We start from the raw sequence: 27,262 nt of genomic DNA, 5'->3' as shown, positions 1-27,262 counted from the left end.
GATGCTATACTGATTTAATTGTTTCAGCGCTAATAGGTAATTTTTTTTTTAACTGGGAAAAGTAGTTTGTATTTAATGGGATTGTTTTTAAGCTTTAAATTAAACTAGAGTTCTCTCTCCTTAGGGGAAAGTGGCTTATTTGCAAGTGGGTCCACTGAATGGCTTTGTTTGGCTCTGTTCACACCATGCCGTCACGTTGTTCATAGATTCATTTAGCAAAAGTGGTGCATTGATTCATTCCATTTTGTTGTTGTTCATAATAAACAAATGTTACAAGTGTTACATCTTTGCTTCTCTACCATGAGATCACACATAATTACAAACACTTTTTTTGGCATTGCCTATGCAAAACTTGTCATTTCAGGAGCCAGTGACAACTTTAAACATTTTTATGATTGTATCCAGTTTTAAAAAATCATCCTGATTTTTAAAAATCCATTCAATATTTAGGAAGGGTGATGACTAGAAGGAGCAGCCTGTCAAACTCTATATGCTGATTTGAGAAGACAAATTAAAGGGAAAGTCAATGTTAAGTGATTTAAATATTTGGTTCAGACAGACTCCCTAATGGAATCTTCATCATACACACAGCACAAAGTACAAGCTGTGATAGGAACCACCTTCATCTGTGTAAGACTGCGTTAAAAATTACTGTATCCTTTGAAGGTTAGAATTTATTATATTCAGCCTTACTTGAAAAACTAGAGCATGTTGGGTCATCTCCAGTAAGATGAGTCGCTTTCCAAGGAGACCCTTTAGATTCAAATCCTCATCCAAACTCCTCCGCCATGTGTTCTTATGTGGAAACTTCAACTTGTGTCTTTCCATTGTTACTTGAACACCTGATTCTTTGGGTTGGATTCTTGGGAAAATGGATCGGCAAGAGAGACTGAGCTGATTTCCTAACATCTAATGTGTGCACAATCTCTAGATTTTTAGCTTCTGCTGCTGGTGTGCCTAATGTCACATTTGGATCCAGCATCCTGAGCTAGAGCACACACAATAAAAATATGTCACTTGAAGAAAAGCAAGAGGAATGAATTGGGGCTTCAATCATCTCCGTGTATTGTTGCCATCGCCTCACAGTTACAGAAGGTAACCCTCATATAAGGAGAAAACTACGTACCCATTACTTTAAGAGAAGTGAGTTTTAATTTAGTTTCAGGAATTTAGTTTTGTGATGACACAGAGAAATCAAATGCCCTGTGGGAGACCCTCTTACTTAGACTTCAGAATCTCCTATAACCTTCTCAGGGCTTTGACCTATCACGGATGGTGAAGTCAGATGGCTTTGCTGAGTGGCGAATTTTGCTACCTTCGAGATCTTTCCCATTCTCCCCTTACGTGTTAGGAGAGACAACCTGTAACTCTCCCGGGACATGGGAGGAGTCCATCAGTCAGTCCTCTGAATGCACCACATCCTCTCTGGATTATAGTAACACTGTAGCTGACATAACTGTCATATGATTTAAGTTGTGTCATGTGATTTAAGTTCTGAAGCCGTACAGGATCCTGGGACCATTTAAAACCATGTTGGAAAATGGGGTTTCTCTAGTAGGCTTAGTACCTCTTGCTGGTGCTGTTACATTATAATCAGTTTCCCCCAGGTTCTTCCATTTCATTTCCCTCCATCATTTATTTTTCTGCTTTTCCTTAAACATTCATTGAGGGCCTATCATTTGGGTACCATGCAGGTGGGAATATAGACACAAAAAACAAAGCCCCTCCCTCAGGAAGCTCAGAGTCTAGGAGGGAAGGAAGACAGATACAGAAACAAATAAGTTGTCACTTCATGAGTGATGAGTGCTACAATAGACATGCCTATGAAATAAGAGAAATCCCAGAAAAAGGCACAGTTACCTCCTGGTGAGGGGAGGGCCAGGGAGGGCTTCCTGGAGGAGGTAGCCACTGAGCTGAGCATTCAAAGGTGGATTAAGTAAAAATTGTTAAGGGAATACCATGGGTGTGAAACAGAGAAATGTATGTAGCAACCCATCATTCTTAGCTGGTGTGCATTCGGCAGATCCCAAATATTTCCGGGAGTCTTCCGTCTTCCACCTGTTACAAAATTCCTGAAATAAAATTTCATTAGGATAGGGCCCTTCTTCATAGTAGGAGTTTCCTAGCTCTTCCTGGAATGCTCTGAAAAACTCATTTGTTCCCAGGTGATGCTGTTCTTGTTGTTTATCCTTTAAACAGTGAGAAAAAAGATGGGACTTCCAGACTCCTTAAAAGCCCAAGCCATCAACAGGTAGTAACAGCGTCAGGTTAACAGCAGTGACACAACTTCTATTTCAGGAAGGATTGAATTTGCTCTTCCTGGTTATTAATTTGCTGAGGTCTCAGTTCCAGGAGATTTTATTCCTTGCACACTTCTCTGTTTTTCTTTTGTTTCTATGAGAGGCAGCTTCTCAGAAAGATAAAAGCTGTTGACATGTTCCTTGTAAAGTCATTGGCATTCTAAAGTTCCATCCTTACTGCCTCATTTTGGCCTTGACTTTTTTTCCAATAGAATTTCCCGGTATAAGTGTCATTTTAGTAGATAGTGTAGTGGATGGTCACCCTTGGTGATCCTAGGGGTGCTGTGAAGACCCTTATACTCCTGAACATCCCCCCTTCCACCTTGTAATTCCTGAAATCCCACAATTAGACCTTCATTCTGGAAGCCTTTTCAGTTGCTTCTTAAAATCTAAGTAGTTCTTCGTATCACCTTACACCTGCATGAAGCAGGCATCAGTTACTGGCCCTCTAGTGTGGTGAGCGCTGAGCTCTGGGAAGAGAGAACGGAGTGACCGAGAAAACAAACAAAATGACGGCTTATGTAAAGCAAGGGAGTCATTAAAATACCAGCAGCATTATTCTACACAGCTTGTTACCTGACACCTGCTTACCTGAGGAGATTACTGTAGGTTAATTCTAGCAGCTTCCTTGTTACATTTGTTGACAGCTGATTCTGTCTTGAGGGATTGTCTCTGAGAATTTGCGTAGCAGGTAAATGATATCTTTGCTTCAATTAGTGTTCCTTTGGGAAAGGAAATAAGATAGTTAATATTGATTTATATCTCTGTGGTTTCTCATCTTTCTTTTGTGTCTTTTGGAATTGAACACAGTACTACACCTAAAACAGGTGCCGAATACATGCTTTTTAAATAAATCAGCTTATAGATGTTTTTGAGGCTCATATCACCACAGATAGACCACTAGCCTGACACCTGGCTACAGTAAAACCAAACAGGGGAATAACTGATTTTTTTTATTATAACTTTATTTTGGAATAGTGTAAGATTCACATGAAGGTGCAAAAACAGTATGGAGTTTCTGTACCCTTCTCCCAGCTTTCCCCAGCGGTAATACTCTGTGCCACACAGCCTTAGTGCGTTGTCAAAAGCAGGACATAGACACTGGCACAATGCTGATAACCCAGGTACAGACTTTTTTTGGTTTTTCCGGGTTTTACAAGCACTTGTTGTTTTTTTGCTGTATAGTTCCACAAATCCCATGTAGATTTGTGTTACCACCACCTCAACCAGTATCCAGAACTCTTCCATCAGCACGAAGAAACTCTCTTGTGAGAAACTGAATTTTATTTTATTTCATTTATTTATTTTTGGGACAGAGTCTTGCTCTGTTGCTCCAAGTAGAGTGCAATAGTGTCATCATAGTTCACAGCAACCTCAAACTCCTGGGCTCAAGCAATCCTCCTGTCTCAGCCTCCCGAGTAGCTGGGACTATAGGCGTATGCATGACGCCCAGCTAATTTTTGTATTTTTAGTAGAGTTGGGGTCTCATTCTTTCTTAGGCTGGTCTCGAGGTCCTAAGCTCAAGCAGTCCTGCTGCTTCGGCCTCCCAGAGTGCTAGGATTATAGGTGTGAACCACCATGCCGGACCGAGAAACTGATTTTTAAAAAGAAAGATAAACAACTTAAATAAACACGCAGACTTTTATAAGATCACATTAATGGACTTTAAAATAGTACTAATTTCATAATGACTTAGATCGAGGTTTAAAATTAACTAAAAAACAATTGATACTCAGCTGACTGCTTTTAAATGCAGGATGTATGAGTTTAAAAAATTCACCCTGTATTTTTTTTTAGCCCATTCCCCAATAAAAGCATCCTTGAAACCGGATCTGTTCATCAAAATGTAAAGTGCTATCTACTGAAAAATTACTCTCGCTTTGGCATGTTTATCTGAATTCCCCCACGAATGCAAACATATGGAAACATGCACAGTCATCACTGTTTCTTAGCAGGACCACAGGATGAGGCGAAGCCGGCCCATTTGCATTGACTGAGTTGCTGGGAACAGGGCTTTTGGCCCTTGCTATTCCCTGTTGATTTACATCCCATAAGTACCAGGAGGGTAACCTGGGGAAGGTGGTGAGACTGATGCTACTTTATATTGTTACCTGTTTGGTGTTCTCTGTGTGTAGTTTGTTTGCAGCAGTAGGGAGACAACATCTTTTGTTGGGTCTCCATCTTTTTTCACCCAGTTAGGAGAGAAAGGGGGAGGTTTCGGGGAGCTGGGAATAATTCACACTTCCCACACCAAGACAGACTTACCTCTTCCTCCATTCTTCGGAGGTAACAGCCACCCTGATTGGACATTTTCTTTTCAGCTTTACTGAAGACCTATTATACTTTCCTTTGAAATGTAATCATTCTCTAGTGACCCTCCCGCAAAGAAGCCCTCCCAGTGAGTGTCTGCTAAGCAGCAAGGTGGCCGTCACTTTCAGGAATCTCAGTCTGTGTTCCTTTTGTAGGTTCAGTGTATCAGTTTCCTTCTTCTCCACAAGTCTGTGTGCAGAGGGTTCATTTGCACTCTTGCCTTAGCTTCATCGCAACTCCAAACTAGAATGGACTTGGAACAAATGGAAATCCACCAAACACATTTGATCTCATGGTCACAGCAGTGTATAGACAAAACTTTCCTGTTTCTGCTTCACCAGCTGGGGGTACACTTAGACTTGAAGTTGAGCTAAGTGAGCATCAAACGCACTTGGTCACTTTTTAAAGAGAAAGCACATTATCAGAAATGGCATCCTATCTTCCTTCTTGTTCTCTTGACTCCAACCATAAGAAAGCCCCACCTCTCAAACCCTACTCTCAGGCAACCCTCTGGGAACTGAGGATATCTAAACCCTAAAGGACAGGATTCCATGAAGGAAACCGGTACATTGTGCTCATGAAAGCCAGGATGGACATTTAAAAGGCAGTTGAGTATGGTGGCTTGGTAGTACTGCTAACCAAGTTCTTTAGGAAATGAGCAGTGGATGCAGAGAAAGTGTTAGCTATAACTTCTCTTTGTGCCTATGTGTGATCACATGTAGTTTGTCCATAATTGTTGGCATGTGTCTAGTATGTACAGGTGCCCCCATTCGAGGTACTGAAATATGTCCATTTTATGTAGATTCTAACTATAATTTGGAGACGACTCTCCAAATAGCAGAGAGAACAGCTTCTTAACAGGGTGAATGCTTTCGAAAGGTAAAGAGACATGTGCTTCAGTTTCTTTGTGACACCAACTCCTAGCGTAGGCATGGAGGGCCGTGGTAGGAGAGAAAAACCACGTGGTTTAGGAAACTGCTTCGGTGATACTGTGGGCCTAATCCCCTCTCCCTGACAGCATCTGGCCCTGAAGAAGGGGCATTTTCCAGGATATCAGGATACTTTAATTGTATGGCAACGATATTTATCTTAGTATGTGCATAGGTGATTTTTTTCCCCATTGGGATCTAATTGGACTAATTGACCTCTTTGCCTTTACATTCTCCTGCTTCCAATTTCTCCTCCATATTGTTCCCAGAATTAATTTACTACAGAACAAAGATAATGGCACCATCCTCCTGCATTTAAACTTCTATCAGCTTCCTGTTTGCTATGGGACATGCTCTCCAAGCTCACAGATGCATCCTGGTCTCCTGGCTGGCCCCATTTCTTGCCGCTCCTACAGTCTCATTAGGCTCTGGGCATATGGGTCATCCCTGCACTCCCAGGGCACCTCCATCTTTCTGCTCACGCTTACAACTCTGCTGCAACACCTTCTCCTGCCTTCTCTCCCTGATAAGTTCCTCCTCGTCACTCAAGACTTACCTCAAAGGTTAGGCAGAGACCACCTTCTGCTTAGGAGCCCTTTGTTTCTTACCTGGATTTGAGTATTAGTGATCATAATAGCTATTGCTGATGTAGCATTCACCATGTGCTGGCCGCTAACAAAGCAGTTCACATTTACTAACTCATTTATTTCTCTCAACAACGCCAGGAGGTAGGTATTATTGTCATTTTACAGATGAGGAGACTGAGGTTCAGAAAGATTAAATATCTTGCTGAAGTTCATGTAAGATAGCAGAATTTTGAAGGAAGTTTCTCTTGCACGTATATGCTGCCGGAAATGAAAAGCTGGGTAGACTCTTCTGCTAAATGGAAAACTACTCAAGAGTAGGAACCATACTTTGTTGAATTTTATGTCTCCAAAACTAGTATAGTGCCTGTCACCGAAGAAGAACCTCAGAGATATTTGTTGAATGAATGTACAGACTATTATATTTTTGTTCAAAAATATAATCCTTTTGAAAAGATGTCATTCAACTTAAGCCTGTAAGGTTTTGCTCTATCAGAGGGAATAAATTGTGATCAAGTGGAAACAGCTGCATCTGGAGGAATGAGGAAGGTGATGCTGGGAGGAATCTCATGTTCCATTTCTACCTGCTTTCATCCGCACGGCCCGGGGGTGCTCAATGCCGTGTCGGTGGGTGTTCGGCTCTCACTGAGCGTGGAAGGTTGAGATAGTGCACTGCTCATTCACGCTGGGCCTGGGTTCACTATCAAGCCTGTCATCCTACACACGGGGGATAAGAAGGCTGAGCTCCGGGAGAACATTGTAGAAAGAGTAATTTATAAGCATGGGGCTTTCTTCCCCTACTATTTACAGTCAGAACCAAGAGGGAGGAATTGTGAGGTAGGACCAGACCACACCATTCTTTGAGTTGTGTTCAATGTGTCAGAGATCACAAAAGGCAGAAGGAGCAGGAAAAAAGAAAACAGACATTTTGTTAAGCAGGCAGTTTGCAGGAAAGCAGTTTTCAGATACTCAGTGTAGCCTTGACGTTGGAGGGGAGCTTGATGGACCTCTGCTGAATCGGTAAATCAGTAGTATTTTTATTCCTTTAAGAAAAACACTATGTATAGCTGATCAATTGATTTTGATTAAAAAAAAAAAAACACCTTCAGGAATCTCATCAGTAACTGAGGTTCTGTTAGACGGTCAGTGTGTATAGGGTGGACTCACTGTTTGACATGTCATGCTCCACTTGGGAGTGGGGTTAAGTTCAGGGTCATACGTGCTTGCAGGGGTATAGTTGCACAGTTACCTACCCTTGCACCACCCGAGCTTTCGTGACTGCTGGGTTCCTTCAACACATGTTACGCTTCTGCGAGTCATCACGAGTTCTGTAACCAAAGTGTTCGGGATGTTGGCACTTAACTGTCTCTTATTTATCTGACCAGCTTCAGCTCTGCTTCTGTAATGAACTGTCACTACAGGGAACCATGGTGTGTATCTTTATGTAACTGATGCCTGGCTTCTACTGAATTTTCAAAACATCTTAACAATTACAGTCGATGTTCAAATCCCTCATGAGGTTTATTTGTTGAAGCAAAATACATCACAACAATACATGCATACGAAAGGATGGCCGGGGAATCCATTCCATTAGAGCAATGGCCAGTTCTGTCTTCACCTTCCCTTTGTCTCTCCCCTCCTGGTCCCCAAAGCTGCCTCTTCCCACGTGTAATGCCAGCGCTCCGTACAGTGTTCTGTTTATAGCCGTTTGGACATTTTTCTGCCTGTATCTTTCATTGCTGAAGTAACTCACCTCTCTCATATCGACTCTCACCCAGGAGCCGCTCTGCAGACTCTTTGATGTAGGTCTTTTCTGCATGGCAGCCAAGGCCCAGCTGTGGCTTTCATTGCATGATGCAACCTCACCCTTTCGGTTGTCGCCTCCAGGTTGACCAGATTCTTTTCCTGCACTGCCATGCATGTTGATGTGCTTTCCCCCGTGGCCGCGAACGCTGTGAGCACTGGACGCGTGCATGGAATTAGAGCAGCGAGCATTCCAATACACTAGAGCACTGGGACTGAGGCTTCTCCCTGGACATCCTTGTGGGCTCCCAGTTTGCTGTGATACCACGAAGGCCACCCTGTCCCTTGAAAATTCAAGACTAGGATGTTGGGAAAGAGCGGAGTAAATCTCCTGATTCTAGGCTCATGCTGAGCAAAGGCTAATGACAACAAACTCAGAAGCTCAGGGCAGTTTTCCAAGTGATGATCAGTCCTGCATAGTCCCCACTCTCTACACGAATGTGCCCCAAATGACCGCATTGCGACGCCTTTTCGCATCCTTCTGAACTAGCTTAGCTAGTCTGGTTTTGCTTAGACCTAATAAATATTTAGTATATACTTGTACTTTTTAAAAACACCTCTTAGGCTAAATGTCTTGGGAAATACAATCATCAACCTTTCTCATAGTTTATTATGTTTGGAAATGCCATTAATTCAACTTTAAAAGGCGTGAGGTGGTGGTATGATAAAGGACTATCCCATTCTCACATTCACTGATGCATGTTGATGCTGCATTCAGCATTATTGATTAGTAAATTGTGATCATCTTCTCTTTTTGTTGAAATATATTTTTTGCCTTAGGGCTGTCTAATGACTTTCTTTAAAAGTTCTTTTTTTTTTTTCCTTTTAAACATATTAACTTCTTTCTTGTATCTCCAAATGGACTTTTATAAAACATAACTGTCAGGATATGTTTTCCTATTTTTTTTTTTTTTTTGGTCATTTCAAATAAATAGATACTTTCCATTTTTGACATGGCTTGGTTGTAAACTGAGAAAAATGAAAGGTGGATAAAAATGGAGAAAAATGAAAGCTCTGATAATCCTAGGCTAGGAGTCAGGGTTCCTGAAGAATTCCTGATGGTACTAGCTTGTCAGAGCCCCTGAGACTAAAACTATGCACTAAACAGTGAGAATAAAACAAAGTTGAAGCCTTCTTATTTTTTTATTTTTTTCCTCATGAATTGTGATTTTCTTATGTCTGGGGGCCTTAATAGATTGAAGCTCTTTCCACATTTCTCTTCCCTTATTCTATTAAACATACCCTATTCATGCCATTGAAATGGAATTTGCTTATAATTTCATAACATGTTCTTTTGGTAACCAGTACAAAAGATTCTTTGAATGGGAGCCTTTCTTTCTTTGAAAGGAGCTCGGGTGGAATTGGAGTGCAGACCTGTGCAGACAGGCAGACCTGAGCAGCACGTGGAAATACTCTCGCTTTATGAGAGCTTTCCTCTGGGGGTTTGGTAAAGGAAACATCTGATTCTCCTTTCTGAGGTTCTTCAGTAAAGAGACCCTTTCCTCTTTCTCAGAAAAACGCAGTGCTTCCTGATAAAGCGAAAGGATTTCTGAAGTCCAAGAGAGAGTGAGAATAAGTGGATTCATTCACGGAAACAGAGGAGAAAATCCTGAGAAATCTGCTTCCTAGGGGCATCGTAGGTCCCTCACAGAAATGCATTTACAGTGATGTGCAAAACATCTCTAGTGCACATCAAAGATATGGCAGTAGAATTAAAATGAATAACTTCAGGAGGAAGTATGTAAAAAGAAACTTCACCCCCGATGAGCATGTGCTTGGTGATATTTTTTTCTAAATTGGGATCTGAAAGTCTAGTGAGCATCACTGATATTGTTCAAAGAGCTACCTATTATTTCTGAGGCATGAGCAGGAGAAATTCAATTTTCATAAGTAAATGATTTATAATGTTAACCAGAAGCAAGAGAGAAAGAAAAAAAAAAAAAAAAAAAAGAAAGGAAAAGATTTCCAGATGTTATTTTCATGAAGTTGTTAAGAAGGAAATTAAAAGAGTGCGTACTTGAAGATATGATTGTATAATCATAGGATTTCACAAGTCATTACCATTTTACCTATTAGTGATGACAATTTGTTTCTAAAGGTAACTCATCACATCTGATTTTCCATGGTGGTGTGCACTGCCCAGGTTGCTTTATGACATTCCTAAGGAATGACTCTGGCCTTGTACTCAGCGGACCCGTGACTTCTAATCAGCAACATCTCAGACTCTCCTTTTTGGCCGTGAGGCTGCTGGGCTCTCAGCAAAACTCCTAAATAGGAATACTTACAAAACTTCCATGCCCTAGCTGTCAGCCAAACACAGAGCTCAGATACAGCTATTTTATTTCTTTGTGCAGTAAAGGTATAATCGTTTTCTATGCCAGATGTCAAAAAGACTTGTACCAGGTCTTTCTTTGTGTCTTCTTAAAAAAAAAAAAAAAAGCCCTCAACAACAACAAAAAAACAACGTCAAGATGTCAGAAACAAAGCTATTATAATTATTCTTTAGAATCTCATATAAATTCCTGTGTAACTTCTAACAAACCAGGGTCCTTATGGTGACTATATATGTTATGTGACATGGTTTTCAATTTTTCAAAGTGAAGCAGCAGATAAAATGTTTCGACTGTTTTTTTACAGAATTATTATTTTTTTCTCAGATGCTCTCAGTCTTCCTAACATCCTTACCAGGTAGAGCTTCATCATTGGTGCCCTTTGTTAGTGTAGACTTTGAGCAGACCGCTGAGGGGGCTGCGTGCCATTCTGCTCCAGCGCAGATGTGGCTGGGGGTGTCAGGGTTGGAACTGTAATAGGTCTCTTAGGCTGCCGCTGCCTGGATATTGACATTCATTGAAGAGAATAGCAAACAGATCTGTCTCCGGCGTCTGATTAGCTACTGGGCTCGGACCCAGAACAGGATGGGCCAGGCCATGGAGTCAGTACTTTTAGCTTCCCCATTCTAAGTCCTGGCAGGGAGACTCATAGGAAGGTGGCATCGCCAAGGTCATGTGGTCCAGGTGTGTCAGGACTATGTCAAAGCTGGGGACACGGACAAGAGAAGAGAGCATGGGCACAAGCTAAGTAGGGGACTAGTGAGGTGACCAGGGGATGCCCAGAGAGTCCGTGACAAACATCTGGAGAAGACTCAGACAGAAGAATTTTGAAGTCTGCACCCAATAACAACCCAAAGAGGTGCCCCAGTGATTTTGAAAACGTGTCACGCTGCGGGAATACCAACCTACCTTCTCAGTGGTGCCCGAGTCTCCAGCCATTGGCACATGGAGGGCTCATGCTTTTTCTTTGCCATCTCCTATACAATTATGAGAGCTTCTTATTTGGGAAGCCTCAATGCTGAGGTGCCTTGAAACTGCCCCAGGCTGCTTCCTCAGGGGTGCTCTCTGCTCCAGAAATGTCAACACCAGGCCATTGCTCCCCAGTGGCTAGGAACTACTGGTTGTTACTGTTTAGAGATGATTGTTTATGAGCCTCTTAACACATAGGTAACAACATTTAATATCCATAAAAAAGGCATTAGCAGCAGAAGATAGTGGTTAGACAAATCTTTCCCAGGTCTAACCTTCTGCAAGTATGAGAAGAGGGGATCCAGGGGTCAGACACCATTCCCTGTGCCAGGCTTTGTGCCCAGGTTTCCAGCTCTTCCTTCAGACCCGGGACTTCTCTTCTCCCGTTGTCCTGTTTTGTGGATGGTCCCAGAGTGGTCTTGGGGATGGGTAGAGAGCATATGTTTGTGCTGGAGAGCTCTGTGTATGTGTACACGTGTGTGTGTCCACCCACATGCACCACGCCATACCTATACATGGCTCATTGACCCTGCCCTTGAAGAACTCTCAATCTGTTTTCTGGTGTTTGTGCACGAGTGCATATGCATTAAGTGCTATTTGAATCATCTGCTCCATCCCTTCCCTCTACTAGATAAGTGAGTGTTTCCTAAAAAGAGATGGCTAGAATCAGTGGAGATAGAGAAATAAGTGAGCAAGAATCGGTCAGTCATGAGTCCTCAGGCAGTTTAGTGAAAACTAAATCAAGCAGCGCTTGTTTGGCAAGACTCCGTTTTATGTAGTAGTTTAACTCTGATTTATTACATAAAAGTTGCTGGCAAATATGAACACTAATTCTACTCTGGTAACAACTGTGATTGAAATAATTGTAGTCTGTAGACAAGCTGGAGAAAACAAGCATTAGTGGGTAGGTTGTCTTGGACATCATTCCAAGAGTCCAACGGTGAAAAAATGCATACGCTTGCAGGAGTAGGTTTGGAAGAGATATTTAGAAGACATATGATGGGTTCAGACCTCTACCTCTCCTCCAGATCCACATGAAGCCAACCAGGCAAACAAAGCTCGCTCCTCTGCTACAGACCTGAGAAAAAGACAACACACCACCTCCTGTGGCCACTCATTAGAATGACTCATGGCTTTCTCTGTCAAGAAATCTTGGTTAATTATTTAGCATTTATGAGACTGTGTGGCTGCCTTCATGGAAATGTAATTTTCCCTGTTTCCTCTGTAATACTCTATGTTATAGAATCATGCCAGATGTTAGAGAAATCTCACAACAGCTTGCTGCACATCCTGTTGGGCATTTGGATTATAATGCGACACCTGATAAGGAGGCAAGCAAGTAGATACAAATGAAAAAATAAAGTAGAGATGATTCTATAGTTTTTGTTCCTTTGGATCATTGCCTTTTTTGAACAATTTTCTACAGTTATAATCATTGCTGTTTTTAAAAATAACTATTACTTATTGAATGTTCCGTCATCTGATTTCATTCTTGCCACAGCCTTGGAAATTTGTATCTCCAGTTTGCAAGAAGAGAAAACCAAGACTTGAAGAGGTCAAATTATTTGCTCAAGGTCATATAGCTCATAAGGGACAGAGCTGGGATTTTAACTCTTCCATTGAACTCCAAATCACCTAAGTGCTAATCACTCTTGAAGTCAGCTTGTAATGCCCACATTTTGCTTTTGATGTATTTATTTAGGTTCATTGTGGGATAAAAAGATGAATGAAGATGAGAAAGGGGAATCTAAGCTCAGAGAAGGTAGTGAAATCTTGAGAGAAAATTTGGAACAGCTTCCTAGGGAATTGACAGGGATCTCACCACTTGAGTTTCATGAAAACAAATTATCTGTGTGTTTCACTGGGCAATTCAATGTGTAAGGAATTGGCATATTTTATTCTCTCCATCAGCAATCTATGTCATTTTCTTGTTCACCTAGAAGAATGCTTCATTCTTAGGAATAATTATTTAGGTAGACACCCTGAGTCTTACAACTGCTCTGAAGTCTACTGCCATCTTTGATCCAGGATTCTCCGTATTACTCAGAGCTCAAGCATAGGGAGCATGTAAAGATTCCAAAGGGTAGTGAGAGTTTCTATACCACTTCCCTATATACTCGTTTCATTTCAGCCTGGTCCTGATGATGCATGTGTTTGTGGCTATTGGATCACATCTCATCAATTGAGCTGAGGTATAATTAGAAGGCTGCTGCTATCAGAAAGAGTAATAGTCCTATTGCTACAAACACATAAAGGACTTCCCAACAAAGCCATTTAACCAACTGGCTTGGGATCATGATCAAAATTGCAGAGTAACAAAAAGTGTTTTCTATTCACATTAGAACCATTGTAAGGTCTAAGAAAAGTGTTTTAAGATAAAAAAAAGCAGCCCATTTTGATGTTATTATCATGAGTATTGATAAATGATTGAACACAAAGCCACCCATCAAGGATAATCACATCTTAAAAGAAAATTACCCCAAGATGTTCTGGGATAGAAACATAATGCTAGTCAACAGAAGAGGCTTGATTCTGTTTGGTAAAACTGATAAAAACTACACAACTGATTGAATACGCTCCCTGACCAGTGTAAATATTAAACAAACCAATATTGGAGAGATAAACTCTTAAGTGCACAGCTCTGACAAAGTAATTAAAAAGGAGGCACTAGGAAAAGTAAAAGGATACGAAGCTTTCATTTGGGATCTGTTCAGAACCAGGGCAGTCCTGGGGTGCCGTCCAGTTTAGGAGACAATGTTCTGTATAAAGATTGTTGCTTTCTCAATGACTAATGAGTATCATGTCACTCACACTAAATCCATTATTGTTATTAGCTTGCAAAATATTTTTCTGAGATCTAAAATTATATGAATAGTAGCACTGATTTCTAATTTGTAGTACATTGTAAAGACTTGCCTCTTTTTAAAAATTAGTCAGGCTCATAATATTCTGTCTGGCTATGTGGGGAGGCAGGAAAATGGAGGTGCTTAGTTTATCCAATATATCCAGACATTACTAGGAAAACTTGAAATCACTTAGATCTCTCCTTTGGTTGAAAATAGGTTCCATAGGGTCCAAGTCTACATGATGTCATTTTTTTCTTTACTTTGATTGGATCGAATGGGATGCAAACCTTACTAATTGTCTAGTCTATAATTAGGAGTGTTCCAAGTATCTAAATATTATCAGCTTTTACTATATTCATTGTTGTTCTTCCAAAATAAGAGAGGCTGGTGGACAATGGGGCACTTTAAGAATCATCCCCCTTAGGCACATGGATAACTAGGAACTGTTCATCTATAAGTATTATAGAAGAACTGCCCCTCAGCCAGTCGGATCAGTCTCCATGATGCCACCACCACACAGGGGCCCAGGGAGGACTTCTGGGGATTATTCATGTCCCACATGACAGTGTTTACAGAGCAAGGTTAGATACAGGTTAGAAAGGTCTGCTTCCTCTGCATTTTTCCAGACTACCCAACAAACATGTAAATTTTTTCTACGGCAGTTTGATCTCCATAAATCAGTCAACGCTCATTGTTTTTGCATGAGCTCTGTGTGCGGCTCAGTAGATAGCCAATACTGTGTCTTATCTTTCTTCTTCCTCTCCAAGGAGGGTGCAATCCATCTGGACAGGAAGGTGGTATGGCACTAAGGCTATTGGGTCTCTATCCCAACTCTACCACTTAGCTGCCTGGTCTTCAGTAGGTTCTGAGCCTTTGCTTCTCTGTTTGCAAAATGGGGATTATAACAAAATATCTGTTTTGCCATTTTGTGAGGACCAAATGCAATAGTAAGTGTAAACTTTATACAATTGCCAGGTATGGTTATACTGAATTGAAGAAGAATTGAATATGAGCATAACAAGGCAGTTGAGAATTCCCTGCTCCCATGACTGTAGGAATTCAGAGATGGGAGAGGTGAGTGAGGGGATGAGGAATCTGCTGAGTCAAGCCTTTGGGTTGGCCTTGAAGGCTGCCTAAGGTTTAAACACAGAGGGAAGAACATTTGAAGAGGCCACAACAAAAGCATAGATTTAGAATTGGGAATACATGGGTCACGTTCATGAAATAATGAAGGCACCAGCTCATGGTGACAAAGGGTTTGTACTGAAACACAGCAGAAAATAAAGTAGGAGTTGTAGGATTAGGCCAGGTTTTAGAGGTTCTTCCCAGCCAGGCTTGGAGTTGATATATGAGACAGGAGCGGGCCATGATGGTGGGTGAATGACATCTTTTAATTAAATTAATCTGGCAACATTGCAGAGGTGAGACCAGGAGAAGAGTCTGGAATCATTAAGCTTATTGAATTGACTCATGTCTGTGGTGCCGTGGGCCTGAAATCTGCTGGCCCATAATCCTGGTGGGAATTGCAAGGGCCCCATTCAATTTAAAAAGGGACTAGCCCTAAGAGTGAGGAGAATTTGAATGTTGGAAATTGTTTCACAAAGTGCTATTTTGTTCTTCAGCTGGTCCCTTCCCTATTAAATCATCTCAGATGTGTGTTGTTGATGCTGTTGTTGTTGCTGAGCTGCATAACATTTCTTTATCCCTTATAAATGATGGTCTCCATAACCACTCACCATCTATATTCATAATTTTTCCTTTTAATCTCAAACTAAAAATGTGCTCAGCAGGTACTCTATGATTGTTAATTGGAACGTCCACTGGTAAAGCTTGCACAGTGGTGTTGTAATTACTTCCCTGTATCTTTTTAATTTTTTTCCCCCTTGTTCACATCTGAAACTGAAAATATCTGCTCAACCCTTTGATCTCAGCAATTAGTTAAGTGGTATACAGATGGTTATCTGGGAGCGGGCTCAAATGCTTCATCATCTCTGTTCAGGTTTGAATGGGAATCTTCTCAAGCAATGACACCAGTCATTAGTGCATTGTTGCAAGAAAGTTCTTCGGGAGCCCTTGGTCCCCAGATGAGGAGCATTGACATCGTGTGGGAAATTGTTAGAAATGCAAAGTCACAGACCCCCACCCCAGACCTACTGTATGAGAAACTCTGGGGGTAGAGCCCAGCAAGATTTTTAACAAGCGCTTCAAGTGCATGGCAAAGTTTGAGAACCATTGCCCCGGGTAAATAGCTTCACAGGGTTGGGCAGCCAGACTCAGGGAGGTAGGAAAACAGACTTTGGGAAACCCCAGGGAGGTTTACGGGCTGAGAAGAGGAGGGCAGTACTTCTCTCTTGGAGATGAGGCAGACATCCAGAGGAACTACTGCTAGCAGTGAGATTTTGTGCTTAGCCCCTTGACTTGTGAAAGAAAACCTGGGTATCCCTCACTTGCACTTGCCTTGTGCTTTGGAGGGACAGGTTCTTAAGTCAGTCTTCAGGAAGGTCTGTTGGACTTTCCTGCTCAAGGGTCTTTGGGAAATTATATTATTAAGCAGATGAAGAAAGAGATACATTTCACACTTTGGGTGAGTCTCATTTTCCTCCGTAGACACATCTAAATACTGAAGATATACTTATTGGATGGTCAAGAAGAAATAGGAGTTTGTATTTCAACCTCTATCCTACACTGAACATTTACCCCATAAGAAGCAGCTCTTTACTGAGGTTCTTTTGAAGGTGCTCCATCATAAAGTCTTGGTCAAAACCCAAAATTTGCCTACATTTTTAGTGTCACACTTGATCCATGGACTGTGGGAGCCTGAGAATGAATAGTCTGTCGGCCTACAGAGTATGTTGTATCCTCTAATTATTAAGTCATTAGTTACCCAAGAACAATTTAGGGCAAGTCAATTTTCCTCCACCAGAATCAAAACTAGTGTCCCTCTTTCAGTCCTTAGAACTCTGCATTATTTTCATGGCAGCATATGCCCATGTAAAGCCTTTTCTGAGGTAGGCACGCTTCATCAGAATGGCAATCTAAGTTTAGGCGTGTGATCCAGAGTCACTTTCCTTTGTAGTTAAAAAAAAAAAAAAAGTACGATTTCTTTCCTAGCTCTTGAAATTTCTGTGTACTTTACACAAGAAGGAAGAGGAGTTTGTATTTCCTTCTCCGTCCCACAATGAGCATTAATCATTAAGATAAAGACTCCTTGGGAGGAAAATAAATCCTGGTTGATGTGGCCAACCCTTTTGTTGTTGAATTATGTATTCTCTTTTTTTAAAAGATCAATGACCTTCTCCATGGGTTGTTTCCATTTGGGGAATGAAATAATGAGGCTTTGGAGGCTCCACTCTGTGGTCTCTGATTGTGTGAGTCCGTGAACATCCGAGGATTTATCTCGGAGGGGGTCCTGATAAACAGTTCTGTTGCCACTTGAACAAACCATGCAGGACATTTCTCCTGGGGCTCCAGTGGCGAGCAGGAAATAGCTAAAACGGATATCAAGTACATCCCCTGATCACTCTGGTCCTGCCCGAGTCCCAGGGCGTGGCTCTTTTTTGTCCCAGAGTTTGCTGCTTCTCCCCTGCCCTCCCCCCAAGTCATCAGGGTGTGCTCGGATGACCTGGGAGCTTCAGCCAGAGGAAAAGCCACCTGCACTAGCAACAGAATTTACTTCCTATATCATTTCAGCTCAAGTGGGACTCAAGGAATGATAATGAAATGATGATTAAATCAGTTGTGAATTTTTTTGAAAGGAGGATTAGAGAAAAAAAAATCTGTTATGGTTTTAACATTGTTATTTGTAAATCAGGGGTGTTGTTGAGATACGTTTACAGCACAGTGTCCTGAAGCTTCAAGCCCTCTCTTTGTTGCCATTGGATATGAGCAATTTAGGAGGAAACAACAGAAATGACTAGGAAGGCAAGGAACAATGGAGAGAAGTCGCTATGGCCTGATGCCTTACACTCTTTTGAATATCTGTTTCCATGTACATTGAACCAAAACATCCCCAATGGTATTGAGCTAACCTCTCTCACCCCTCTATTCTGTTTTCCATCACAGCTTGGCAAATACTTTTCCAACTAGATGTATTTCAAGGTTACCACCAAATTAACCACAGAGGCCATGGAATTAATAGAACCTAGGAGCTCACAAAGCCCCCAAATACACCACCAATAATGATTCTGAGGGCCACAGTAATGTTATTGTCTGGCCTTGGTGAGATGCCCGTGGGTTTTCCATGATAAACCTGGAAACCAAGCCTTTCTCTCTCTCCCCTTGGCTGGATGTGCATCAATCTTGATGAATATGAATTTGTAATGCCCAGCTAAGTCCCTGCTGGCGCAGATGAGCTCACGAGTGCAGTATTTACCTACAGATCTCCCCACACTCGCTCACGTACTCTCCTGTGGACACACATACACAGTTTATTCTTTGGTGACACATCCTGCCAGTGGCTTCCACAGCACAGACATGCATTGTTTCTTCAACCCTGGAATCTATACTGGATTTCCTGGTCAACCTAATGCTTGTACATCTTTTCACTACAACTAGAGTGCCTAGGAACTCTGACGCTTACGGACTTTGTGAGTCTTGTTTTTGAAACAAATCCAAGCACCGCCATGGCCTCCGAATTGCAGAAGTGTCACTGATGAACCTCAGGCCTAGATTTTCCTTTTTTCATCTAAATTAGTACCTGTGTAGGAGAGTAGGCAAAGAACAGTGGTAGGCCGTGATATTTATCTTCTTTTGCTTCTGCCTCCTTTTAGCATCGGACTAACCAAATTCCATGCTGTCTTGCCTCCCACTTCCCTCCTTTAGTGAAAACCTGGCAGTTGTCATTTCCTTTATAAAAGAACTGCTTTTCAGTGTTGTTTTTTGTTCCACCCGCTTAGTTTGTAAATGCAAGTGTAGGTTACTCTTAATGCTTGTCTGGAGGTTCTCTGTGATTTGGGAGATGACAAAGGGCATGTTTGACTTGTAATAGAGACGAAGAACGGATTAACCCAGTGCATGTGCGGTCGTCACCCTGCCTCTACCTGGGCTCCGCATCCCTATCTGCATAGACTCCTGCCTGTTGACCCGCCAAGCACTGTCCTTACAGAAGTACAACTATACTAACTGGTATCGCACATGGTGATTTCCACAGTGGCGATACTTGGAAATCCTTCCCCTTGCACGTCTCACGCTAGCCCTCTCCCGGAGGGAGGAGGTCCACGTTGCTTCCCTTTGGGAAAAGTATTTTGCTTCTCCCGACACTCTCTCCCCTTTCCTTCACCTCACCTTCTTCGTGTTCCCAGCCTGGGTGGCCCCGTTTGCCTACAGATAACAGTATATGTACTATATGAATTTTCATTCACAGCTTTGAGATGCTTATGAGGCTTTCCTGCTTCCCACCCAGCCCAAACTTTGAGACTTTTCACATACTGCTCCTCTGATCAGTGCGACACGGGAAAGCACACGGAAGCCTCGTACCAGTTTGTATAGTAGTACCCTGCGGAGCTGCCTACTCTTGAAGTAGAGCGTGCTAGGGGTTCGCGTTGGCTGCTGGACACACACACAAAGCCAATTAACATGCATGCCAGAAAAAAAATTAACCCTTAGAGTACTGCTTCAACATTTTGGTTTGATGGTCTTGAATTTGACCATTGGGTTGGATGATGCGTCTTCCCTCAGATCCAAGTTCTACACAGAAAGTCCACTCTTAGTCTAGCCAGGGCATCCACCAGGATCCTCTCCTCCGTAGCTGTCTGGAGATGCTCCCGGTCCTTTATTTATTAGTTATCTAAAACACTGCCACTGTGTTTACTTGAAAATGGGCCCCACTTCCAATGTGCTACAGGGTGTGGCCACTGCATTTTAGCTTTGGTATGTGTCGTCTAAAAGAAAGAAGCCAGTTCTTTAAGGGTTAATCTGAAATGAAGGGATTTGGAGGTCTCTCCTGCTTGTCCTTCCTCCATGGCGTCTGCATGATCCCTTTAGATTCTTAGTTCAACTGCTGAATGATGATAAAAATAACATATGTATAATTACAAAAAAATAAAATAAAAGAACAAAACACTGAATGGAAAGACCCTTGGTAGTGCTTGCTGGGTGATCACAGCGGGTAGAAAGACCAAATGTTTTCTTTCATGAACATTCATTTCGTCCTCTACCCCGGGCACCACCTCTTCTCAGCACTGTGGGAGACGGGATGACACCGCCTGTCATTTACCTCTTGATTTTTCTTCTTCCTGTCTAATAGCCCAATAGAATCCTGCCAGAATTTCTACAAAGATTTCACATTACAGATCGACATGGCTTTCAATGTCTTCTTCCTCCTCTACTTTGGCTTGCGGGTAAGTGTGCGCAAGATCGCGCAGTGTCACAGAGGGGCATGCCAGTCTGGTCCCCAGGGTCATCCCCACCAGCGTCTGTGTTTCCGGGAGAGACAGCACGTCTGCATACTGATCGGTAGTCTGTGGGAGAGCCCTTTCCTTAACTAAGCATGTTCTGGAAGACACGTCGGTTTTGTTTCAAGGAGGAGAAAGAGGGATTAAAATAATGATGATACCTCCACGGGCGAATTGTTTCTCATCCCTCTATTCAACCATGAACGCATTGTTCCCTTAAGAATTAAATGGGGGAAAAACCCTTTAGCTCTTAAAATTATGTTGAGTGGTGCTCACTTAGCTGAGGCCTGAGAGAGCGGTTGTGAGGGTGAATCAGGGAAGTAGATGGGTAGAGTTTGGGGCCTGGAGGTTTCTACCACACCCTGTTTATGGCGGGTGCTGTGCAGAACTGACTTGCAGAGATGTGTGCGTGGGTGAGAATGAGTGCACACACCTGTGCTTTATTTACCGTTATATTTATATTAGCAAGTCTGATGGAGATGCTATCACTCAACCTTCCCCATGAAGCTATTGGAAACCACAGAAAAATACAGTGCCTGGTCTTTCTCCAAGACTATTATAACATACAGTCACTTTCTAGAAAATGCTATGTATCTGACCAAATAAGGATGTGATTGGTGTAGATAAGAGAAGAACCTAACATCTCCCTCCAGATTCCCATGAAAACACAGAATTTACCCTTTGACAGAAGAGTGTACCATGCTTCTCATTTGATTTTCTCTCTCATTTCTTCTCTCCCCCAGTTTATTGCAGCCAACGACAAGCTGTGGTTCTGGCTGGAGGTGAACTCTGTAGTGGATTTCTTCACGGTGCCCCCCGTGTTTGTGTCTGTGTACTTAAACAGAAGTTGGCTCGGTAAGTCAGTCTCTCTTCCCTTCTCCTTTCTAGTTCGTTCCTTAGTCGTGGCCGACACGTAGAGTCTACGGCGGCTCAAGGGGCTGCGCTGGCCCCTTACAAAGGAAGTTTTATGTGTGAATGTGAACAACTGTCTCCGAGTTCTATGCTGATGATGGCAGCTGTCTCTGGAGCACTAGCCCGGAAGGATTTGTAGAGTTGGTGCTTCAGGTAATGCGGTTTTATCAGTGTTGAAGCCCATTGGTCATCACTGTCATGGTGGGGGCCTCTATGTTCACAGTTCTGTCACTCTTCCCTCAGGAACTTGGAGTTGGGACTGGATAAAGAAGCCTATGGGAGTAAGGCCACCTTTCCGAGTGGCTGTTTCAGGTGCCTGAGAGGCCTGCCCGCCGGGGTTAGCGTCTGTCTGCGTCTCGGTGTTTGAAGAGTGAGCTGTGCGTGGTCTGTTTATAGTTACAAGGTTATTTGTGGGGCAGGGAGAGCTGAAGCTTCTTGAGTCACCTCTTCTTGGTCACCTGACAGGAGGCCAAGCTCCCTCCCTGTGTTAAGGGAAGAGATGTTGCTGGTGCCGTGCTTGGCAGGTCACTTTCTGTACCTGCTCAACAGGTGCTTCCTGGAGCAGGACTAGGACAATTGGGTGGGGAACGTAACTTGCTCAGAGGATGGTCATGGCATCCAGGGGCTTAGAGAGACAGCTTCGAGTTTCTTTTTGCTGTGTTGATTATTTTTCCCCTTGAGTTTGGACTTTTCCTGCTGCCGTGGGGTCTACTGGGGAAGAAGGAAGGATGGAACAGGAATCAGAGGACTGTTTGTGGGTTGCTTTTGTCTTTACTTTTAGGACTTTCAGCTTTAATATTATTATTACTAAGACAGGGTCTCACTCTGTCACCTAGGGTGGAGTGCAGTGGCATCATCGTAGCTCACTGCAACTTCAAACTCCTGGGCTCTAGAAATTGTCCTGCCTCAGCTTCCCAAGTAGCTGGGATGACAGGCAGGTACCACCATGCCCAGCTAATTTTCCTTTCCTTTCCTTTCCTTTCCTTTCCTTTCCTTTCCTTTCCTTTCTTTTTCTTTTCCTTCCTTTTCCTTTCCCTTTCTCTCTCTCTCTTTCTCTTTCTCTTTCTCTTTTGTCTTGTCTTGTCTTTTCTGAGATGGGGTCTTGCTATGTATCTGAGGCTGGTCTCAAACTCCTGGCCTCAAGCTGTACTCCCACCTCAGCTTCGGAAAGCGCTGGAATTATAAGCATGAGCCACTGCTCCTGGCACGGCTTAATTATCTTTAAAGTAATACGTATGTGTTGTAATCAGTGAAAACATTCAAAGAGTTACAAAGAAAATATTAATCACCTCTTCCCCGTGCCTCCGTCACTGGCTTCTCCCTGATGCCCGATGTTAACAGGCTTCCGCATCATTTACGCTCATTCCGCCGCAAACACAGATGTGCACAGATAATGGTATTTTAGAGGTTGTGGTTTTGTACAAGAAATTGTAGCAAATAATTGCATTGCACTGCAATTTGGCTTTCTGACTAATGCATGATGGACATCCCTTCAGCTCTGTAATAATGCATTTCATAACAGTTGCTTAAAGTTCCATAATTTGTTGGTCGCACGGTATATTCAGCCACCACCCTAATGATGGACCGCCTGAATGTTTTCTTTTTCCTTTTTTTGCTACAATAAACAATGGCATAATAAACACCCTCATTCATATATCTGTACAATTTTATTCCTAAGGATAGTTTCAGGTTCCTGGAAGAGGAATTACTGGATCAAAGAGCATGTTTTCTTTTGTGCGGTATTGATGGATAACTTTCAAAAAAAGGTTGTGTCAAGATATGCTTCCACTAGCAATCCATTTTGATGCCATTGCTAGCACAGTGAATTTATTATATATCTAGTGTCAAGTATTTAAAAAAATAAGCAACTTTTTATATAATGTATGTGGTAATCACATGTGAGTATATATGTGTGTAGGCATCCATATCGCATAAGGATTCTGTTTGCTACTAGTATTCTCATTAGAATTGGATTCTCTTGCTCAGTGGAAAAATTTTCATCATTGACCTGAGATGTGCTTGCTTAGCCTGGGTTTTCTAGGCAGCGTGACGAGGCCGTGACAGCCACACACAAATCTGAGAAGTGTCCTGAGTGTAACGAACATGTGCCTGGCTGCCACGGGTCCCCACCGCCTCAGCTTAGCTGGTAACTGGCTTTGTGACCTGGAAACTCACTTTTCTTCGCTCAGCTTGTTGTTTTTCATCTGTAAAATAAAGGCTGGGCTAGAAGCTCTCTAAGGTTCATTTAGCTTAGAAAGTCTTTAAGGCTCTTGAGTCATTATTAGGAAATTTGGGATCTAGGTCATTGGGGCAGACTGGGAAGTTAGTGAAATTAAATCACCAACATCCCCAAGTCAAAATTATGGATGAGCTGTTAACTGGGGCCCTTTTCAAAACATCGTGTTGCTCAGAGTCCAAACACATGCCCGTGCTCACGTGGGGAACTAGAGAAGGAAGGGAGGGATCTGCCTTCTTTGCCTGGCTGTGCTTAATTATTCCGAGCACTTGAATAACCACTTTGTTTTTTTTTTTTAATTTTTAAACCTTTATTTATTTATCTATCAAGTACAGTATTTGACTTTCAATAAACAATCACTTTGCTCTTCTGGATCTTCAGTTTTCCCATCTGATAAATGGGGGTTTTTGGTGAAATTGCATGCCAGTCCTCACATTTCCTGAATCTGAACTTTGTCCCGGGCGTCCATTCTCTCTCAGTCCCCTGTGGTCCTGGGTGATTGAAGGGCTCCCTCATAACTATGGTGGAGACATCCTCTTCTGCAGTGAGCAGACCCTGCCCCATGCAGAGGGGTGGAACCTAGTCTCCTTGTTGTGAGTGACATGTTCTCTAAAGTGTCTTGGATGCTTTGAAATCTATCGCCGTTGTGTGGATGATGTAATCTTGATTTTTGGAGACATGTTCTGATCTAGTGAAAAATCTATGGGAGTAAACTGAAGAGGGGGAAGAAAAGTAATAGAAAAGGAAACAGAAAAGTTCAACTGAATTTCTAATGAGATACATCTTTGCCTCAACTGTGGTTGCTTTTAAAAAGAAATGTACTCTATTTCATGTGCTTCAATTTGTTCATTAATTGAACGATATTTATTGAGCACCTACTATGTGCCAGGCATTATTCCAGATAATTGGGAACAACAATGAAGAAAATAGGCAAAGAGTCCTGTCCTCTTATACGGCACTATGGGGAGAACAATAAATAAGGAAATGTTATAGCATGTTAGGAAGCCTAAGTGCTACTGAAATCGAAAACAGACCAATAACCTTTGGGCCATGAAATAATAACAATAAAAAATATCCTCTCTCCTCTTGTGGGAGAAAACACCTTTCATGAGATGCTTTTGGTTCTTTGGTAACTAATCTCCTTGGGTGAGATCCAAAACTGATCTGCCTGTTTTGGAAGAGAATTTGGCATAATACTATTTCAAGGAAGTCCTCGTCTGATTTAATACATGGGCTACCACATTGTGAAACAATTTTTGCAGTGATGAGCTGCCAGAGAGAAAATGAACATTCCCGTGAGGCATGGCTTATGAAAGAGAAGGAATGATCCCATTAAATAAGGGCGTTTCGGCCGTGCCGCCCTTCTCCTGGACAAGGGAAGGGCGCTGCCTTTGCCGGCTGAGGTTTGGGAGAAGATGCAGCAACCTGCAGTCTATCCCAGTTCTCCTGCACAAATGTCCTGGTCTCTGCCAAGGGTGTAGGGCAGTGCGGTAGGTGGCACCGTGGGGGAGAAACCAGAGTGCACGCAGGGCCCCTGCCCTTGCCTTTCCCAGGGCATAGCTACACGATGTTTGACTTCTTATTGTTAATCTGTGGTTGCATGTTATACAGTACAGGCTATGTTCATTTTATTGCACAGATCATCTTAGTGCATTGAACAATATATTCATAACACTAATACGTATTCAGGTCCTCCTACGCGCTAGACACTCTGCTAAGCCCCTCACATACACGAACTCACTCAATCTCAGCAAACCTATGAGGTAGGAATTGTTATTTCCCCCATTTACAGATGAGGAAACCGAGGCTCAGAGAGGTTAAGTCGTTCGTCCAAGGTCACACAGCCTGGGTGTGGTGGAAGGGATGGTTTACCCCAGGTTTGGTGTGACTTCATGTGCACACGCTTCCTCTGCTCTTCCACCGCTGTCCTTACCCTTGAATGATTTGGGGTTTCGAGGGCCGGGTTGGGAATGATGGAGCTGACTTTGCCGCTCTGTGTTGGCATCCCTCCATCTGTTCTCCTTCTCAGGGAGGGGGAGAGAGCTTATTTAAGACTACACATTCTCACATCTCCTCTTTCCCACTGCTTCCTGCCCACTCCCAGTTTCTCAAAATGCCGCGAGGACCAGGAAGCACAGCGAGCGTGGTGTCTCCCGCACCCCAGGGTACCTCAGCAGCTTTGGGTCTGAGCTGGCCCCCTAGGAGAGAGAGAACGGGGGCTCCCGCACGTCCTCGGTTCATAGGGCAGAGTGGACCAGAGCCCAGCTCTGAGACCGACCAACTCAATTCACATCTGAGCTCGGCCACTTGCTAATGGGACACTCAGAACGAGATCATTTTATCTGTCTCAGGCTCAGTTTTCTTGCCTGTGCAATGGGGACAATAATAGTACCCACCTCATAGGGATTCAGCGAGGTAATGTGAGTAAAACACCGTGTACAGAGGACCAGCTTAAGGCACAGAAGCCACATTATCCCTGGCTTCTCTTTCGAACCTGCCCATCCTATTTTATGGCACCGGAGGAGAAAACAAACCAGAATGGAACCAAAAATAAGGCAGCGGGATGTGAGGACATCCACGTTGGCAGGCAGTAAGCCGCTGCTTATTTTAATTCCTGTTCCCACACACCAACTTATTCATTTTTGTTTCCCTTACAAATTCCTTATCCTACCTCACTAAAATAAATGCACCTTGAAATGAGAGATGTGTCTTATTTTGAGACTTGAATAACATGCTCGGGAGAGAACTCATTTGTCTGTCTGTCTCGTTCTTTTGGGAGCCGTAGCCCACGGCAGGTCAATGTCCTGTGCTTCCTTTGTTTGTATGTTTTTCTTGAGGGTAATCTCGTGTGGTTAAAAGAAGAGATTAGGGAAAAAGTAATAACCAACTCACCAGCCAGCTGTCTAACCCGTTTTTATTGAACATGCACTGTGTGCCCAGCGTGGGGTAAGAGGGACACAGGCCCGGTCACCCTCTTTCCTGGCTGTCCTGGGATTTCCGACATCATCTCCTCCTCTCTGACTGATGAGGTCAGGGGATGGCAAGGAGCCTTAGTCGTTGGAACCGTGACTGGAAAACTGTAAACCTGGTTCTATTGTCCCCGTCAGAGCTGGCCTTTGGCCTCAGACCTTAAAGTCTTCAGCAAACTCTGCCAGAAAATAGAAAACTCTGCTCAAAAAATAGCAATATGAGTTAGTGCCCCATCAGGGCAATTAAAATGATTGAGGGTATCTGTTTATAAATCCATGCCTGAGCGGCCCCTTTTTGTGTCAGAAGGTGATAAAACAGGATTGTAAAAAAAAAGTACAGGCCCTTAAAAATAACAACAGCAAAAGGACAAAACAGAGTTCCTGCTGGAGACCAACGCTGCAATCTAGTTTGGGAACCAAAATAAACACACATGCAGCGACAGCAGGGGACAGAAGCCGCTATGTAATTGAGTCCGAAATTGCGAGGTTCGGGCTGTACAGGCCGTGGGAGTTCAGAGGAGAGAGCGCTCCCGTGGGTGGGAGAGCACGGGGAGGCTCCTGCGAGAGGCTGGGGCGAGCTGAGGCTTGCGGGACGGGCTCAGACAGGCCGACGGGGAGGAAGCAGATGCTTCCGAGGGGAGAGAGGCCTCCAGTGTGTGGAGCGTGGCGAGCACTCACCGAT

At 43.0% G+C, this 27,262-nt stretch overlaps 1 protein-coding gene across 26 annotated transcripts in view; it reads left to right on the top strand.

The window, feature by feature from the left end:
- Positions 1-27,262, top strand: part of KCNMA1 (potassium calcium-activated channel subfamily M alpha 1) — a 725,165-nt gene that overhangs the window by 401,935 nt on the left and 295,968 nt on the right. For all 26 annotated transcript variants that reach the window (XM_069460487.1, XM_069460484.1, XM_069460483.1 and 23 more), the window contains 2 exons: positions 20,316-20,409; positions 21,207-21,318. In XM_069460487.1, the coding sequence (XP_069316588.1) occupies positions 20,316-20,409; positions 21,207-21,318 (206 nt within the window). The remainder of the gene's footprint in view (positions 1-20,315; positions 20,410-21,206; positions 21,319-27,262) is intronic.

The sequence above is a fragment of the Eulemur rufifrons genome, chromosome 28 (assembly GCF_041146395.1).
Source record: "Eulemur rufifrons isolate Redbay chromosome 28, OSU_ERuf_1, whole genome shotgun sequence".
NCBI classification, from domain to species: domain Eukaryota; kingdom Metazoa; phylum Chordata; class Mammalia; order Primates; family Lemuridae; genus Eulemur; species Eulemur rufifrons.
This window is presented reverse-complemented; position numbering and strand designations above follow the sequence as displayed.